General features: G+C 40.6%; 1 protein-coding gene across 3 annotated transcripts in view; it reads left to right on the forward strand.

The window, feature by feature from the left end:
• Positions 1 to 18,734, forward strand: part of SACS (sacsin molecular chaperone) — a 47,564-nt gene that overhangs the window by 13,900 nt on the left and 14,930 nt on the right. For all 3 annotated transcript variants that reach the window (XM_054164902.1, XM_054164904.1, XM_054164903.1), the window contains exons 3-8: positions 6,636 to 6,723; positions 7,134 to 7,219; positions 12,601 to 12,712; positions 13,947 to 14,093; positions 15,284 to 16,766; positions 17,260 to 17,351. In XM_054164902.1, the coding sequence (XP_054020877.1) occupies positions 6,636 to 6,723; positions 7,134 to 7,219; positions 12,601 to 12,712; positions 13,947 to 14,093; positions 15,284 to 16,766; positions 17,260 to 17,351 (2,008 nt within the window). The remainder of the gene's footprint in view (positions 1 to 6,635; positions 6,724 to 7,133; positions 7,220 to 12,600; positions 12,713 to 13,946; positions 14,094 to 15,283; positions 16,767 to 17,259; positions 17,352 to 18,734) is intronic.

The following is an 18,734-nucleotide window of genomic DNA, read 5'->3' on the forward strand; positions in this document are numbered from 1 at the left end:
AGGTTTGAAACAAACTACCCATGTGGTTTATCTTTAATTTTTGTGCCTGGTTTTGTGTGTCCTTGGATTTTGTTCTCTCCAGGCCTTCCAGTTTGGGGAAGAAGTTCTTTATATTCATTTACAAAATTCATCTGGAAGCTAAGAACTTAGCAGCACTGAAAACTACCCTTTGGCAGAGAACAGTCAGTAAGCAAACTAGCTATTCTGATTAAAAAAAAATCTAGAATACATATGGGAATGTTTGTACTCTATCAATTTAAAAAATCCTTTATAGACTTTTGAGCTCCTCTATATTGGTCTCAAATCAGTTTTTAATTTACTGAGGTAGTAGAATATTCATCAGTTTCCATTAAAGCTGCTACCTGTAATTGGGAGATGTAAAGTAAAATCCAGTATCTCTTTCAGTATCACTAAGGTTGGAAGAGACCTCAAAGATCATCGAGTCCAACCTGTCACCACAGACCTCATGACTAGAGTAGGGAAGACACTACTGCCCACTGCAGGCTTGAACTCACAACGTTCCCATTAAGGGTCTTATGTGCTACCAACTGAGCCACACTTCCTGCTTTCTTTCATAGTTTCTTACAGTGTTAAACTATTTATTTAAATCTGTTCAGTTTCCTAGTTTCTTCTGATGTTTTGGTACAAAAATCGTAGTTGAGCAAATTTGCATGTTGTATCCCTTTAATACTTGGTGCTGAGTTACAGTATTTTGTTTACTTTTTATCTTAGTGAGTCCTGAGGAGGTAGTATACCCAGTGTAAGCTATTTTACATCTTGAGACATGACCAGCTCAAGTATAACATTTCTGTAGGAACTTAAACAAATTCACTGTAAGTATTGTTAACACTAGTGTAAGTAAAAAGGAATATTTTCTTTTTAATATTTTTAAATTATGGTCACATCCTGTTGGACTAGAAATAGCTTTGGCTTGTTAAATATGGGGAGATAGTAAGCATCTATGTCTAAGCACCAACTTCACTTCTTTCTAGTATTTAGTTTTTACCTGTTGAAGTGAGGAAGTACTCTTGAACTTTGCTAAAAAACAACACTAATACAATTTACCATAATTCATTTTCAATATCATTTACTGTAAATGGAAACTAATTTGAATTAGTTAAATTTCTAATTAGCACAGAGCAACTTCTAATTCCACATACCTTGCTGTGCTAGGCACAATAACATCACAGAGTCACAGAATGGTGGGGGTTAGGAGTGACCTTCAGAGATCCTCTAACCTGAACCCCTTTCCTCATGCTGGTATGCCTAGATCAGATTCCACAGGAATAAGTCTAGGTGGGTTTGTCCTCCTGAGGAGACGACTCCACAACATCTTTGGCAGCCTGTTCTAGTGCTCCATCAACCTCAAAGTAAAGTAGTTTTTCCTTAAGTTCAAGTGAAATAATCTGTGTTCCAGTTTGTAGCTATTGCTCCTTGTCCTATCACTGGCCACTTCTGAAAAGAGCCCAGTCCCATCCTCATGACTTCCACCCTTTAGATACTTATAAGATTCCCTGCTGGTCTTTTTTTTCCTAGAGTAAAGAGCCCCAGGTCTCTCAGCCTCTCTTTGTAAGAGAGATGTTCCAGTCCCATAATAGTCTTTGTGGTACTCTGTAGTTCATGTAGTTCCGTGGCCCTCTCTCCAGTAGTTTCCTGTCCCTCTTGAACTGGGGAGCCCAGAACTGGACACAGTACTTCAGGTATGACCTCACCAGGGCAGAGTAGAGGAGAACCTCCCTTTATCTGCTTGCCACACTCTTAATATACCCCAGAATACTGTTGGCCTTCTTGGCCCCAAGGGCACATTGCTGGCTTATGGTGAACTTGTTGACCGCCAAGACTCCCAGAATCCTTCTCCTCAGAGCTGCTTTCCAGGAGATCAACACCTAATGTGTGCTGATTGATGAAATTACTCCTCCCCATGTGCAGGACTCTACACTTGCCATTGATGAACTTCCTGAGGGTCACCTCTGCCCAACTCTCTAGCCTGCCCAGGTCTCACTGAATGGCTGCACAGACTTTTGGTGTGTCAGTCCTTCCTCCCAGTTTGGTATAATCAGCAAACTTAAGGTTGTTGCTGAATATCTTGAACAAGACTGGACCCAGTACTGACCCCTGGGAAACACTGGTAGCCACAGGCCTCCAACTGTACTCTGTATCCTTGATCACAACCTGCTGTGCTCCATCATTCAGACAGTTCTCAACCCACCTCACTGTCCACTCATCTAATCCACACTTCCTAAGCTTACCTATAAAGATGTTACAGGAGACAGTGTCAAAAGCCTTGCTGGGGTCAAAGTATACAACATCTGCTGCTCTCCCCTCAGCTATTCAGGTGGTCACACCATCATAGCAGGCTATCAGATTTGTCAAGCATGTTTGCTCCTTGGTGAATCCATGCTGACTATTCCAGATAATCTTTTTTTCCTCCACATGCTCAGAGATGACCTCCTGAATGAGCTGTTCCATCACCTTTACAGGGATGGAGGTGAGGCTGACCTGTGGTTTCCTGGATCCTCCTTCTTGCCTTCAGGGCATATGATCACAAGGCTGCTTTAAACTTTATGTAGAAGGCCTCATCAATTTCCTTTCTGATCAAGTGGCCTATAGTAAACACCCACTAAAATATTACCTATGTAAGCCTGACCCTTAATTCTTACACACACATTTTCAACTCTTTCCCAACCTGGTTAATTCTGTGATTCTGTGATAGTTTCAGGGTTGGTTCTTTTTCCTGTAAAGATCAAAGAATGGTTTGGGCTGGAAGGAACCTCCAGAACTCACCTAGTCCACCCCCCCCTGCAGTCAGCAGGGGCATCCTCAACTACATCAGGTTGCTCAGAACCTTGTCAAGCCTGATGTTAAATAGCTCCAGGGATGGGGCCTCAACCACCACCCTGGGCAGCCTGTTGCAGTGCTCATGGTGCAGAACTTGTTCCTAACATCCAATCTAAATCTTTTTCTCTTAATTTCAAACCATTGTCCCTTGTCCTATCCCTGGAGGCCTTTTCAAACAGTCCCTCTGCAGCCTTCTTGTAGCCCCCTTCAGGTACTGGAAGGCTGCTGTTAAGTCTCCCTAGAGCCTTCTCTTCTGCAGGCTGAACAAACTCAGCTCCTTCAGCCTGTCCTTATCCTTAATTACATGTTCTAATCACCTTGAGCAATGCTTTCAGGACAAGATGTAAGCAGACAAAGACTTCTATTATGTTATACAAAAAAGTTATATAGTCTTTTTGAAAGCATAGGTGCCACATCTTAATTGGCTGCTTTCTACTGGCATGCAACTTCGTGCCCTTCTCATCAGGCTTCCACTTTTGAACGGACCACTAGAACAGCACAGAGTCCTGGAATGGTTTGGGTCAGAAGGGACATCTGAAGGGCTTGAGACATCTCTATGTGTGTTCCCTTTCCTTGTGTTTGACCCATGCCCAGTTAAAGTTTGTAAGCTGTTAACTAGTGGCCAGAGCAGACGTGCAGCAGTACCACAGGCAGGAGAGAAGGGCAGCATTTTCTCCTTTTGCCTCAGAGCTGGTGAGAAAGCAGTGGAAGAAGCAGCTTCGGGAAGAGCCACACCATATATATCCCACCACAGAAGCGAGCCTCTTGTGCTGCCACAGAAAGGAGTTCAAAAGAAGCCAGGCTGACTTCCATACTGACTCATTGCCTGCACTTTGTTCAGAGCCTGTGGAGCAGAGCTTCACTTCAGCTGGTTGGGAAGCAGGGACAGGTGCAGAACATCATCTCTTTGTTTCTGTGGCAGATGTGAGCGGGGCAGGGAGCGACACGCTTCTCCTCCAGAAAGCAGCCACAGAATCGCTTTCAATGAGGCCTCAAACACTTCTGATGAGCTAAAGCAGAGGCACAAAGTTCCAAGGAAGAAAAAGATATGCCACAAAAACAAGTTTTCCAGCTTGCAAAGTGGGAGCTGGTTACAAACCCAGACACTTCGAATTGTTTGTTGTGGTGGGGTTGAGGCTGATGAGGCAAGAAGGAAAGGGCAGGTTTGCTGCCAGGGCCATTTATCCATCAATTTGGGCAGCTGGATGCAACCATGAGAGTGGGGAAGGTTTTGTAGTCTCATGGAATCAGCAAGGTTAGAAAAGATCTCCAAGGTCATTAGAAGCTAAGGCATAGACCTAAGGACCATGGAGCTGTACAAAGCAATTTCTGACCCAAATAGATTGAAGGATAAATCGAGGGATGGAGGGCAGGTAAGACAATAAAACTCCCCAAGATGAACAGGTCACCACCATCAGTTTTGCAGCCATCCCAGAGCCAGGGGCAAGACCCTCAACCAGCCAAGATCCCATCCAGAAGAGCTCAGCCCCAGCCAGGAGCCCCAGCCAGCACCCGTGGATGATGTTGGAGTAGTCATCAATCCTGGCCCTAACAACCGGGGGGCCACCAGGCCCCCCGGCCTTTGTTGTCACCACCACCATCACCCAGTGTGCACCAGGGGCACTCACCAGAGATGAGAGGAGGATCCTCCAGCCCAGAAGGGCTCAGCTTAGGGCTGCTGCCCTTCCTGGAGGGGATTAAATAGGGCAGTGGGTGGGGAGGGCAAAGTGGCCACACCTGGGGTGGGAGGAGGCTCCAACAGAGCCCAGGTGCTCTGGGTTTGAGGGGAAAAAGGGGTCAGGTGAGGGCTGTTCAGGGTGTCAGAAAATGATAGGAGTGGGGGAATGGAAAAAAAAATTAGAAATGGGTAGATTCAGATTGGATGTTAGGAAGAAGTTCTTCCCCATGAGGCTGGTGAGAGCCTGGCACAGGTTGCCCAGGGAGGTGGTGGAAGCCTCATCCCTGGAGGTGTTTGCAGCCAGGCTGGATGTGGCTGTGAGCAACCTGTTGCAGTGTGAGGTGTCCCTGCCCATGGCAGGGGGCTTGGAACTGGCTGAGCCTTGAGGTCCCTTCCAACCCCAACAATTCTATGATTCTTTGATTCTAAAGCAATTTTGCAGTTTAGGCTGGATGCTAGGAAGAAATTCTTCCCAGCAAGAGAGATTGGCCATTGGAATGTGCTGCCCAGGGAGGTGGTGGAGTCACCATCCCTGAAGGTGTTTAAAATAATACTGGATGAGGCACTTGGTGCCATGGTTGAGTTGATCAGATGGTGTTGGGTGATAGGTTGGACTCGATGATCTCTGAGGTCTTTCCCAACCTGGTTAATTCTGTGATTCTGTGAACTCGGTTCTTCTTCTGTGCCTAGGCAGAGCTCAATGCATTCCAGTTACTCTCACATAAAGAGCAGCTCTGCCACCTTACTTTGCTGGCCTGCCTTTCTTGAAAAGTACATAGCTATCCATTGCAGCATTCCAGTCATGAGAGTCATCCTGCCACATTTCTGTGATGGTGACTAAGTCATATCTAATCTGCTGCAATGGATTCTAGCTCCTGCTTTTTGTTGCCCATGCTGAGTGTGTTGGTATAGATCCATTTGAGCTGGGCTATTGATTTCACCCCCAACATTGGCATACTCACCCCTAGGTTCATCTCCAGTGAGCCTGGCTTTATCCCCTTCCTGCTTCAAACCTAGTTTAAAGGTCTCTTGATCAGCCCTGCCAACTCATGGGTGAGAATCCATTTTCCCCTTTGATATAGCTGGACAGATAGTTGCCAGCAGGTCCTGTGCCTTGTAAACCTCCTTGTGATCCAAGAAACCAAAATCCTACTGATGGCACCAGCCTCTGAGGCATGTAATTAATCAGATGTGTTTTCCTGGTTTTTTTTTCCCTACCACTGAAGGGGTTGAGGAAAACACTACTTGTGCTCCTGATCCTTCAGTCAATCTCCACAGTGCCCTGAAGTCCATTTTGATTGCTTGTGGACTTTTCTCTGCAGCCTCATCACTGCCAACATGCATAACCAACAGGGGGTAATAGTAAGAGGGCATACCATACCAGTTAGTTTCTTACTAACATGTCTAACCCAGACCACCAGGTCAGCAAAGTGTATCCTCAGTGCCCCATGAATCTCGAATCACAGAAGAATCATTAGGAAAGCTGTTCAGTAATCATAGCACCTAATGGCTGCTAGGGAACTTGCTCATTTGCCCCCATTTTTCTGTGTTGTTCCCAGAAAATCCATAGATCCGCATGTAGAGGTAACAGGGAGATGAGGCTATCAAATTCTTCAGGGGAGTTTCTGTGACATACTTTTGTCTCTACATATTCTGCATTACTAGCTGCTTCCAGTTGATACTCCCATGAAATTGCATAACTATGTATTTTTTTGAGTGCATAAGCCATGTATTCCTTGGATATGTTTATTTTATTTGTGGGCATGCACCTTAAAATAATGACTGCTTTAGTTGTGTGCTTCCAGCAGTTCCCAGAACGTGCAGTTTTTCAGATGTAAATATGGGAAGTCATGGCTTACTCTATTATAGGCATATTTTTCACCTGATTTGTTTGTGGCCATTTTTTCTGTCCTATTACTAGCAAACTTACTTCGTCTGAGGCAAAGGAGCCCATCCTGTACCACAAGGACTAAAAGTGCTGCTCAAACAAATACTAAATGTTCCAGAGGATTTGTATACTTTTAGATAAACCCAGACTTCATATAATAAATATGAAACTATAGTAAATTATGCTGCAGAATGTTTGGATCAAGATCTGTCTTATTTTTTTTTATTTCAGTTATCAGATGGTACCAAGATTGTGGATCTACTGAAGTCTCAAAATCAAGTTTTTCTGGAGCTTCAGTCAAAAGGATTGAAAGGAGGAGGTATGAAAAACAGTTGTATGTGTTTATAAACTGGAAAGATCAAAGCATTTTCTAACACTATCTGGAGTTAGTTGCAATTTTCCTTTTCTTTAAATGGGAAAGATTTATTTTTCTTGTAAGCTCTAGATATCCCTTCACTTGTTCTTTGTGTTCCACTTATCTTTTTAAGTGCCTTGATGTAGCTGTTGGTAGGGATCATCACTGGCTATAAAAAAATAATTAGAGCCACTGCTACTCTAAAATACTGCCCTGCTACTTAAAAAGTAGTAGTCCTCTAGAAACTGCTGCATTGGAACATTTATTTTATTTTTTTCTGAATTCCCAGTAATAATGTGGTATTTTTTTTTCATATGTGTCTGAAATTACATGTAGCCTAATGCACAGTTTGTTTTGTTGGGGTTTTTTGGTAGGTCGTTTTGGACAAACAACTCCACCACTTGTTGATTTTCTTAAGGATATTTTAAGAAGGTACCCAGAAGGAGGACAGATTCTTAAGGTATACAACAAATGGTATATGTAGGAGTTATTTATTATGCATGACATGATGCCACTAGTTTAACACTTTCCAGCAAATCTGACTGCTGTTGCACTTCATTAGATATTCATTCTAGTACAGGAGTTACATTTCCAGTTGGAGATTTGTAGGAGTTGCAGGTTTGTGGGGTTTTCTTTGTGTTTAATGCCTGAGTGTGCATTATAATTTATTAAACAAAACAGATAAAATGGAGATGTTTTAATTAAATCAGAGACGTCATGATGTACATTGAGTGAATGAGTTGTCAAATCTTTGTTTTGCTTTTTACTTTCTTCATCTCTTCTATAAGCTATGGTAGAACCACGTAATAGTATATAGAATCTTTGGAAGGGATTATCTCAGCATAAGATTGGGATAAAACAGAGAGTTTAATACAGGATTTTGCTGTGGAATTTCTTGGTAGCTAAATTTATATTCCTCAGTGAACTATGACAGTGCCACAAAGTTTCATCATTAGGTTGTGAACACTTTTAAGATGAGAATCTTTGAATGGAATTTGGGAGACTTGATGTAGAGTGATAAAAATAAATCAGTTTTGTATGGTCAGAAAATGATTTTCAGTCAAGAAATTGCTTCTTGTAATGAAGGAGTGTCAGAAGATTTTCTGAACTGAGGTTAGTGGTCTTCATGTTGTTTTATAATTGGTCCAGGTGACTTCAAAACATGCAGCAGTAGGGCTTGTTATGTTGCGATGCTCCCTGCTCGAATGTTATATGTACAAGCCTAACAATGGAAATAAGAGCATTAATTTTCAGTGACTAGGATAGTGAACTGGTAGTGTGGAGTTCACTTCACCTTACTTTAGACATGGTCACAGCCCTTCTATGAAGAAGGGCTTGAGAGAGTTTGGCTTATTCAGTCTGGAGTAAAAAAGGCTCAGGGTCATCTGTCAGCCTTGCGACATACGAAAGGCACTTACAAAAAAGATGGAGAGAGACTTGATATCGAGCCTGTACTGACAGGACAGGGAGCAGTGGTTTTAAACTGAAAAAGGGTAGATTTAGATTGGACATAAGAAGAAGTCATAGAATCATAGAATTCTTAGGGCTAGAAGGGACCTCAAGGATCATCTAGTTACAACCCCCCTGCTATGCACAGGGACACCTCACACTAAATCAGGTTGCTCAGAGCCACATCCAGCCTAACCTTAAAAACCTCCAGGGATAGGGCTTCTACCATCTCCCTGGGCAACCAAGGCAATATTGTAAAACCAATGTTTTACAATGGGGGTGGAGAGACACTGGAATAGGTTGCCTAGGGAAGTCATGGGTACCCCATCACTGGAAATGCTTGGAGTCATCTTGGGTGGAGTTTTGAGTGACCTGATCTAGTGGAAGATGTCCCTGTCTATGGTAGAGGGGCATTGAACTAGATGATCTTTGAGGGTTCTTTCCAACACAAATGATTGATTGGTTCTATGATCTTAAAAAATACAGGTAATTCTAACTTTGCAAATCCTGCAAGGGGAAAAGGCAGGTACCTGTAGATTTTTCTGATTTATTGTAGCTTCCCATGCTGTTGTCTGGAAGTGCCAGGTTTCTCTTTTTTTATTATTATTTTTTTTTAATGTTTTCTGAAGAGCATTTGAGGTAATTTGAGGTAATTTGAGGAGGAGACTTGATGGGGTGCTTGGTGCTATGGTTTATTTGTTTAGGTGGGTTGGATTGCTTGATGGGTTGGACACGATGATCTTGAAGGTCTCTTCCAACCTGGTCTGGTCTATTCCATTCCATTCCATTCCATTCCATTCCATTCCATTCCATTCCATTCCATTCCATTCTATTCTATTCTATTCCAAACAGTTCAGCTAGATATTCAACTTCTCATTCAGAATACTTCATCACATGGATGTTAGGAAATTAACTTCCTTAGGATGTGGGAATACTAGGTTCTAATAAAGGGGTTCAGTAAAGACATATACATATCTCCATATATAAAACACAAACATAAATGGTGACATGATGACAGTTCCTGCTGCCTTTCTTTACAACCATGGAAGTAGGGGTGACTGCTTAAGATAAGCATATCTCAAACTATTTTGGCAAACTGCATCCTGGATATGTTCTGAGCAGTGTCTGTTTATAGGACAAGTGCTTACATTTTTACTACTTACCAGAACTAACTGGATGTCTGAGATGCACTTAAATCATGAAGGGTTCATGCCTTCTTAACAATGCAAACCCAAATTTGCATCCCAACATAAAAAAAATAACATAATGTCCTTAGAAATCAGATAGGTAAATCTAAAAGTAGAAATGTTCCTCTTTTCATGGTTTACAATTTAGAGTTAACAGCCTGTTAGGGAGAGATTACTACCAGGAATTTTGCTGATCTGTTAAAACTTATTTAACTGTTTGGATTCTTCAAATACAGTGCTGTTACAGCTGAATGTAACAAATGTTCCGTGTGCTGTGGCATGAATACAAGTCTCTGACTATGTGATGGTTTCCATAATACTTATTTAATATTTCTAGAAGCCTTGGCTATCTTTTATATTTTTCTGAATGGCTGCCATGATTATTCTTTTAGAAGAAGAGTTATCTGGGTTTTGTAATTAAATACCTTGTGGAGATTACACAGAATCACAGAACATTAGAGGTTGGAAGGGACCTCCAGAGTTCATCGAGTCCAGACCCCTGCCAAAAGCAGGATCACTTAGGGTAGTCCGCACAGGAATGCATCCAGGAAGGTTTTGAAGGTTTCCAGAGGAGACTCCACAACTGCCCTGGGCAGCCTGTTCCAGTGCTTCATCACCCTCACTGTAAAGAAGTTTCTCCTCATGCTGAGGTGAAACCTTCTACGTTCAAGTTTGTGTCCATTGTTCCTTGTCTTATTACTGAGTACCACTGAAAAGAGATTGGCCCCATCTACTTGACAGCCACCCCTCAGATGTCTATAGACACTGATCAGATTCCCTCTCAGGAGGTGGTGGAGTCACTGCCCCTGGAGATCTTCAAGAAAAGCCTGGATGAGGCACTTAGTGCCATGGTCTAGTTGATTGGATAGCGCTGGGTGATAGGTTGTACTGGATGATCTTGGAGGTGCCTTCCAACCTGGTTGATTCTATGATTCTAATACTCCAGATGTGGTCTCACCAGAGCAGAGTAGAGGGGAAGAAGAACCTCACTAGACGTGCTGGACACACATTTCTTGATGCACCCCAGGATACCATTGGCCCTCTTGGCTACAAGGGCACATTGTTGTTCCACGGAGAACTTGCTGTCACTATCACTCCAAGTTCTTTCTCCATGGAGCTGCTCTCCAGGGCAACCGCTAACCTGCACTTGTCCTTATTGAACTTCATGATGTTTGCCTTCCCCCAGCTCTCCAGCCTGTCCAGATCTCGTTGGATGGCAGCACAGCCTAATGGGGTGTCAGCTCTCTCCCCCAGTTTTGTATCATCAGCAAACTTAACATTTTCAAAAATGTATTATTTATGCTGAACTGTGGGTATATATCCCTTGTTATCTTATTATGCTTCCAAATTATGTGGAAGTGACAATATAAATGATGTAGTTTGGTTACTTGTGTGGTATGTCTTATAGACTGAACATATCACAAAGTGAAAAATTGAGAGGTTATAGTTTTGAAACCATATATGAGATAAAATGAGCTTATTTTACTGTCAACAGCATATTAGATTGCAACCTAATCTGGGATATCTGCTGCTAGCTGATGCATTCTTTAAGTAAAGATCCATCTTGCTAGCAATTGTTTCATTTTTGTGCCTAATTGAATTAAATGTGTGTTGCATGAACACATTGGATGTGATGTGCCTACATACTTTTTCAGTTTGTCTAAGACACTTCCTTATGCCCAGCTTACACAGGTGTGTACGTATGTAGGTCTGTGTGAGTGCATGTCTTTGGGGCCCTGATACACTTTGATGACTTGGTGTAAATAGAGCATTGTGTGAAGCTCTAATCCTCTCAGTATTTATAATCATGCTTTTGTGTCTGCAGTGTGTAATGCTCTTGATGTAAATGGGACTGGATAGGCATACTTTATTAATGGTAGTGTTTTCAGAACTAGTTTATTGACATTCTAGTTATTAGAGTTTTCCATAGCTCTTGCCACTACTAATACTGTTTTACAGGTACTCAGTCTCAACATAAGGCTCTGTCTAGTCTGTGGGTTTCATTCAATAGGTGAACTCTATTGGTTCATGATGTAGAGAGTTATTGGTCAGAATTGTTTTTACAGCCCTTTGCTGAGGTGCTGTTGGAAGCAGTGTGCCCAGGTGGCCAAGAGGGCCAATGGCATCCTGGCCTGTATTAGGAATAGTGTGGCCAGCAGGAGCAGGGAGGTCATTGTGCCCCTGTACTCTGCATTGGTTAGGCCACACCTTGAGTACTGTGTCCAGTTTTGGGCCCCTCAGTTTAAGGACATCGAGACACTTGAACGTGTCCAGAGAAGGCAACAAGGCTGGTGAGAGGCCTTGAGCACAGCCCTGTGAGGAGAGGCTGAGGGAGCTGGGATTGTTTAGCCTGGAGAAGAGAAGGATCAGGGGTGACCTCATTGCCCTCTACAACTACCTGAAAGGTGGTTGTAGCCAGGAAGGGGTTGGTCTCTTCTCCCAGGCAACCAGCACCAGAACAAGGGGACACAGTCTCAAGCTGTGCCAGGGGAGGTTTAGACTCGAGGTGAGGAAAAAGTTCTTCACCGAGCGAGTCATTCGTCATTGGAATGGGCTGCCCAGGGAGGTGGTGGAGTCACCGTCCCTGGAGGTGTTCAAGGGGAGATTGGACGTGGCGCTTGGTGCCATGGTCTAGTTGTGGGGTCTGTTGGGACAGGTTGGACTTGATGATCCTTGGGGTCTCTTCCAACCTTGGTTATACTGTGATACTGTGATACTGTGAAGCGAGTACCATGGCTCTTGAATGGTTGCTTCATACTGTAACACATTAAACAGAATTGAGTTGATGTACAGAAGAGTGACTTTCACGACTTGTTGCCTTAGAGCTCTTGTGTGTGTTTAACAGTAAACTTTATTAATATAGATAAGAATTAGGGTTTTTTTCTGCCTTCTTGCATTGTTTTGAGACTCTGATTTGGGATAATGTAGTTATAGTAGTAACTATAGTAGTGTATACTGCAGTAACTATAGTAACTATAGTAGTGTATTTCTCAGCTTTGTAACTATCTGTGTGTGGTATTTTTGGTATTTATGGCATTTTTGTGACTATTCCTTTTATAAGGGTATCTATTTTCATTCAGGCAAACTGGATAAAATTATATTGGTTGAAACATGAAAACAATTACACTTGAGTTGGAGAGCCATTGCTACAATATGTAAAACATTAACACTTTGGGGTTTGGATTGGTTTTTTTTGCTGCTCCAGGAACTGATACAGAATGCGGAAGATGCTGGTGCCACAGAGGTTAGGTTTTTATATGATGAAACTCAGTATGGAACAGAAACTCTGTGGTCAAAGGACATGGCACAATATCAGGGTAAGCATAATTTTTATTAATTTTGGCCAATGTGCATGTGTTATATATGTTTTTCTCCTTGCTGTATGGAGATGACCACCTTACTAGGGGTATCTTTTGTCTGTTATAATGCTGATAATTGTTTTGCAGAGCTGATATTTGCTGTTGAAGGCCTTACGCTTCCACTGTCTTCTTGCAGGTTGCCAGCAGCAGCTTTCCAACTGCTTTCAGTTAATGCTGTTTGAGACAGCCTTCATATTCTGCTTTATTCTAAGTCACTTCTCCCACAGTGATTGTGATGCTGTGACTTACTTCCCTGGGTTCAGTCAGCATCTCAAAATACAAGGAAGGATTTTTAGTAGAGCAAGTCAACAAGATTCAATAACTATATACTAATCTCTACCTTTTGAGATCTGTCTCCAGTTCTTAATGTAAATATGACCCTAGCCCCTTGCATTTCAGCATTTTCCAGGTAGTTCTCTTTTTCTTCTCCATTTCTTATTCTCTCACTCTTACATCAAACTCCATGCTGCCAGCAAATGTAGTTTCATGTAATTTTTTCTTTTGCATCATCTGTTAATGGCTTTGTGTGATAGAGGTCAGTTACATATTTATCAAACAGGTTTGCATAATCATCCCAAAAGGCATTCAGTCACAATTTGAAGATTTCAGTGATGGATGATCCACTTCCTTGTTTCTAGTTTTTTTTCAGTTGTTAATCAGCCTCATTATGTCTGCTAAATTGAATTTGTCTGTCTTACTTTATAGACCTTGGTTGTTGTGGCATCTTGCTGTGTGTTCCCTTCCAGTTGAGGTATTAATAGGCTGTGATTAGTACATCTTTCAAACATCTTTTTGATAGACTGAACTGATTGAGTTTAAGCCTTGTGCCCCAGACACTTCTTTCAGAAGTTTAATTGTTTTCTGCTTTCTGTCCAGCTTTTCACAATATTTTTTTTTTAAATGTGGAGATCAGAACTAGCTACCAAAGAGAATATAAATCTCTTCAGTACCATATACAGAGGTAAATCTATCTCCTCACTTTTATGTGTAGCAGCTTTTGCTGCTACTCTATACCTCCCTTTCGTCACTAAGCATCATGTGATGTCAACTTGAGATATAGCTTCCTCATTAAATTTGTACATGCATACTTTAAAGAAATACTTCCTCAGTTCTGTAAGTTAATTTGCTAGGTATTTTTAACACTAAATGCTTTTCTTCTGTCATCTTTGTAACACTTGCCTATTTATTACAGGGCCAGCATTTTATGCATACAATGATGCGATTTTTACCCCTGAGGACTGGCATGGTATACAGGAAATAGCAAGAAGTAGGAAGAAAGATGATCCCCTGAAAGTTGGAAGATTTGGAATTGGATTTAATTCAGTTTATCATATAACAGGTACTCTCAGTAGATACATTAAAATTGAAATGTTGATGTTTCAAGTTACTTCGTTATTTTAGATATTCATCAAATGTTTAATATTTTCCCTATAGTGCATTTTAAAATTAGATCCCTGGCTAAGTTTACTTAAGCATTTTCATTTTCCTAAAACTATGAGATATCCTTTGGATTTTGAAGGTTTCTGAGGGGATGTGTTTCTTCTAGTAACATCTTTATGTACTTAATCCATTGTGTTGAAATGAACACTCTTACTTCAGTTAGGCATTGCCCTTCATACTAATAGTATAGGACAGATACGTAAGTAAAAATATGAAAGCTCTCTGCAGGTTCTTTGCATGATAAGCAGTGATTTTTTTTTCTCATGTGAGAAAGGATATTCTCTAAGTGAGGTATATGGAGATTTACATTTGAGAGACATAGTACATGCCCTTTCACATGCTGGTAATATTCAGTCTTGAAGCTTACTATACTGGCAAAATGTTTACTGCTGTACTGTAATGTAAGTAGTACTTACAGTCTACATAGTTATAATAGTACAGGACAAGAGACAAGATTTTGCTGAAATAACATTTTAAATTGTGAAGTCAGTTTGTAAGACACAGAATTTTTTCTTCACAATGCTTTACCTAGTAGAGGATGAGTGAAATCTTAGTTAATATGTTTGGTGGTTTGATAATTGTGGGAACTTACTCTTTTAAATATACAAGATTACTTCTTGCAAACCTTCAAGATCTGCAGAGTATGAATGTAATAGAATATATCTGTAGTAAATGGCCTTTTTTTCCCTTAAAAATATTGGAAATCTAAAAATACATAGCTGAAAAAAATTATTTCCATTGTTTACTGTTTGATCATTTATGTATTTAATGGCAGGATAGGACTGTGGTTGTTTCTTCCTGTCAATGAACATTGAATCATAGAATTGTTGAGTTTGGAAAAGACCTCTAAGGTCATCAGGTCCAAGCATTAGCTTAGTACTATCAAGTCTACCACTAAACCCTGTCCCTGCATGCCACATCTACTTGTCTTTTAAATACCTTCAGCCACTTCCCTGGCCATTATAATTGGTTCATCACTGTTCTATAATAGTTGTTTTTCTTGCTCTTTTAAAATTTGTTCTTTAAGACTGCATTTGAAAAATATGTTGGTTTAGTGTTGTTAATAGTTGCTTTTTTGTGTGTATACAGATGTCCCTAGTATTTTCAGTGGTGACCAGATTGGAATGCTTGATCCTCATCAAACTCTTTTCGGACCTCATGAATCAGGGCAGTGTTGGAATCTAAAAGAAGACAGCAAGGAAATCAATGAACTTACAGACCAGTTTGCACCATTCATTGGTGTATTTGGCAGCACAAAGGAAACCTTTAAGAATGGAAACTTTCCTGGCACCTTTTTTCGTTTCCCGCTTCGTCTGCAGCCTTCTCAACTGAGCAGCAATGTTTACGACAAGCAGAAGGTTTTGGAGCTGTTTGAATCTTTCAGAGCAGATGCGGACACAGTGTTGCTCTTTTTAAAGAGTGTTCAAGATGTTTCATTGCATGTTAGGGAAGCTGATGGAACTGAGAAGCTCATTTTTAGAGTAACTGCTAGTGAGAACAAGGCCTTGAAACATGAAAGACCTAATTCTATCAAAATCTTAGGAACTGCAATAAGTCAGTATTGTAAGGGAGTTCCAAGCAATAGCATAACATGTGTGACATACCATGTAAATATAGTTGTAGAAGATGAGAGTGTTAAGGATGCACAGAAAACATCTTGGTTAGTATGTAATTGTGTAGGTGGTCGAGGAATGTGTACTGAGCTGGATTGTTTAGCTGATGACTTGAAATTTGTTCCTACTATTGGAATAGCCATGTCTTTATCATCTAACGGAGATGGAAAAGAAGCTGCAGCAGACTTTTCAGGAAGAGCATTCTGTTTTCTGCCTTTGCCTCCAGGTGAAGAAAGCAAAACTGGACTCCCAGTTCATGTTAGTGGTTTCTTTGGTCTCACAGACAATAGGAGAAGTATCAAGTGGCGAGAGTTGGATCAATGGAGAGATCCAGCAGCTTTGTGGAATGATCTGCTTGTAGTAAATGTAGTGCCAAAGGCCTATACCACCCTTATTTTGGAAGCTATCAAGCGAATGGAGACTGAGAAGAATTCAGATTTTCCATTGTCAGCTGAAAGAATTTACAGGTTATGGCCTGATGAGAACAAAATCAGGGTGCCCTGGAAACCAATTGTAGTACCTCTCTTTAAAGAGCTGCTCCAGAATACAGTTATTTACTCAGTGAGTAATCAGTGGATAAAAGTGGAACAGGTGTACTTTTCTGAAATGGATGAGGATTTGGAGTACACACAGGCTGTTCTCAACTACCTCCAGAATTCAGGGAAACAGATTGCCAAGGTACCAGCAAATATTGCTAGTGCTGTGCATCTTACTATTTCTACTGCTAAAGCTGTGAAAAAAGTGACTCCCGCTGTAGTACGACAAGTACTAAGGAAATCTGGGCACAGTGGACCTGCTGAAGAAAAGCTTCATCTTCTAGAGTTTGTGCTTTCTGATGGAGTCTACAGTGAACTAATTGGATTGGAGCTTTTGCCATTACAGAATGGAAATTTTGTCCCTTTTTCCTCATCAGTGTCAGAACAGGATGTAGTTTACATAACCTCAGAAGAATTTCCCAGGTATATTTTAAACAAGTTTTTGAAAAACTTAGTTTGAATGGTAAAACAGAGCTTCAGTTTTGCTTCGTTGAACCTCATGCCACTGGCCTTGGGCCGTTGATCCAGGCTGTCCAGGTCTCCCTGTAGAGCCTTCTCGCGTTCCAGGAGACCAACACTCCCACCCAGCCTGGTATTGTCTGCAAACTTATTGAAGGTGCTCTTGATCCCCTCATCCAGAAAAACAGAGGAAAAAAGTAGCTTTGAAAAAAGTAGTTGGAATAATTGCTTTCTTACTACTCTCTGCTTCTAAATGGATGATTTTCTCCTTTACAAGAAAATGCCCACTGATAGCCCTTTTCTGCATATGTAAGCAATTGCTTTGCATGTGACTTTTACCATGATGATTACTATGCTGATAATATCTGTGCAGCAACAGAAATAAATTAGATATTTGCTAAAATGTGATTTATTTATTTTTTTAAATTTAATTTTATATTTTTACATGATGTGCTAGATCACTCTTCCCTGGCCTGGAAGGAAAGCTGCTTTCTGATGACCTGAAGCCAGAGATTCTCACTGCTTTGAAGGAAGCTGCCAAAAGCCGAGGTAATGTGCCTTTTGTATTCTCAATTGTGAAACTGAGAATTGTATTCTCAGTTGTGAATTGTAGTCTCAATTGTGAAATTGTGAAATGGATTTTTAATGATTGGACACACTAGTTCTAAACCCAGGTTTGAAGTCATGTCTCTTTTGACACTGACTTAGAATTAAGATACAATAGACTGTACTGCTTGAATGGGAAATGACACAAAGGAAAATTATAAATCAGCAAAAAGGAAAAGGCAAGGGAAGCAGGATGAAAATTCACAATAAAAGAATCAGTACATAGTAAAGCATGTATTCTATGTATTCTATGTATTCTATGTATTCAGGATTCAGTGTCTTTTTCTGAAATTGTAGTCCTTCCATAAACCAGTCTGAATTCTATTTTACATTTGTAGTATTTGCATGTGCAGCAGTTATTTAATACTTTTTGTGTTGTAGATCATGTTTGATCTCACAATCACAAGTGATCACGTCGTTGCACATTTTTAAAACCAGGTGAAACCTGCTTAAACATCTAGCCTCAAGCCTCATACAGTTTCATCAACTGTTTCCTGAGTCTTAATTCATGTTTTGCGTTTGTGTCAACGTGGACCTACTGACATGCTTTTGGTCTTGATCAAAAGACTTGTCAAAGAAGTTTGCTGCATCTCTAGATAAGATGATTCTATGTCTAACTACCTTCACAATGAAATATTTTTGCCTCTTTGTTTCTACTTGGAGATTGTCTGTCTTTACCTTTCCTACCTTGTGTTTCATTGTGCATTTGATTGGCAAATAAGAAGTCTGAGCCTCAGAGGTCTTTTCACATAAATACAATTTCAAACCAAGTCACTCTTCAGCTTATTTTTCAATAGTGTGAGTATATGGAGAGCAGTTCTTCAATGTCTAGAAAATGTCATTTTCAGCAAAAGATTCTTGTCTCCCTCTTTTTAAATTGCTCAATTCATCAGAATTCTTTCTTAGACTGAAGACATTAGACACAGACATAGAATACTATAAATTATTGTCTTGATTTGCGTTTCTTGATACCCTTTATCATAGTCTTCAGTCTTTCAGTTACAGTATCTCTTCCTTCAGTCTTCATTCTGACCTTTTTTCCTCTTGAATCCTTTAAATGTTCACTCTTTATTATTCTTTCTGCTCACTGTAATTTTTAAAGTAGTGACTGTTTTAAATTGTGGATCCAAACAGTGAATATTCCTAATTTGAGATAGAAATATAAAGAACTGTTGTTTACTCTACTAGTAATTGCTGGGACTTTAAAAGTACAGAAATATATAGGGATCAAGACAGCCTCAGTGAGATTAGGTGGATGGAAGATTGTATGAAAGACAGCAATGTTAGCTTTGAAAAATACCAGTTCCTTGTGATGAAATCTTAAGT

Source organism: Dryobates pubescens, chromosome 10, assembly GCF_014839835.1.
Source record: "Dryobates pubescens isolate bDryPub1 chromosome 10, bDryPub1.pri, whole genome shotgun sequence".
In the NCBI taxonomy this organism is placed as follows: Eukaryota; Metazoa; Chordata; class Aves; order Piciformes; family Picidae; genus Dryobates; species Dryobates pubescens.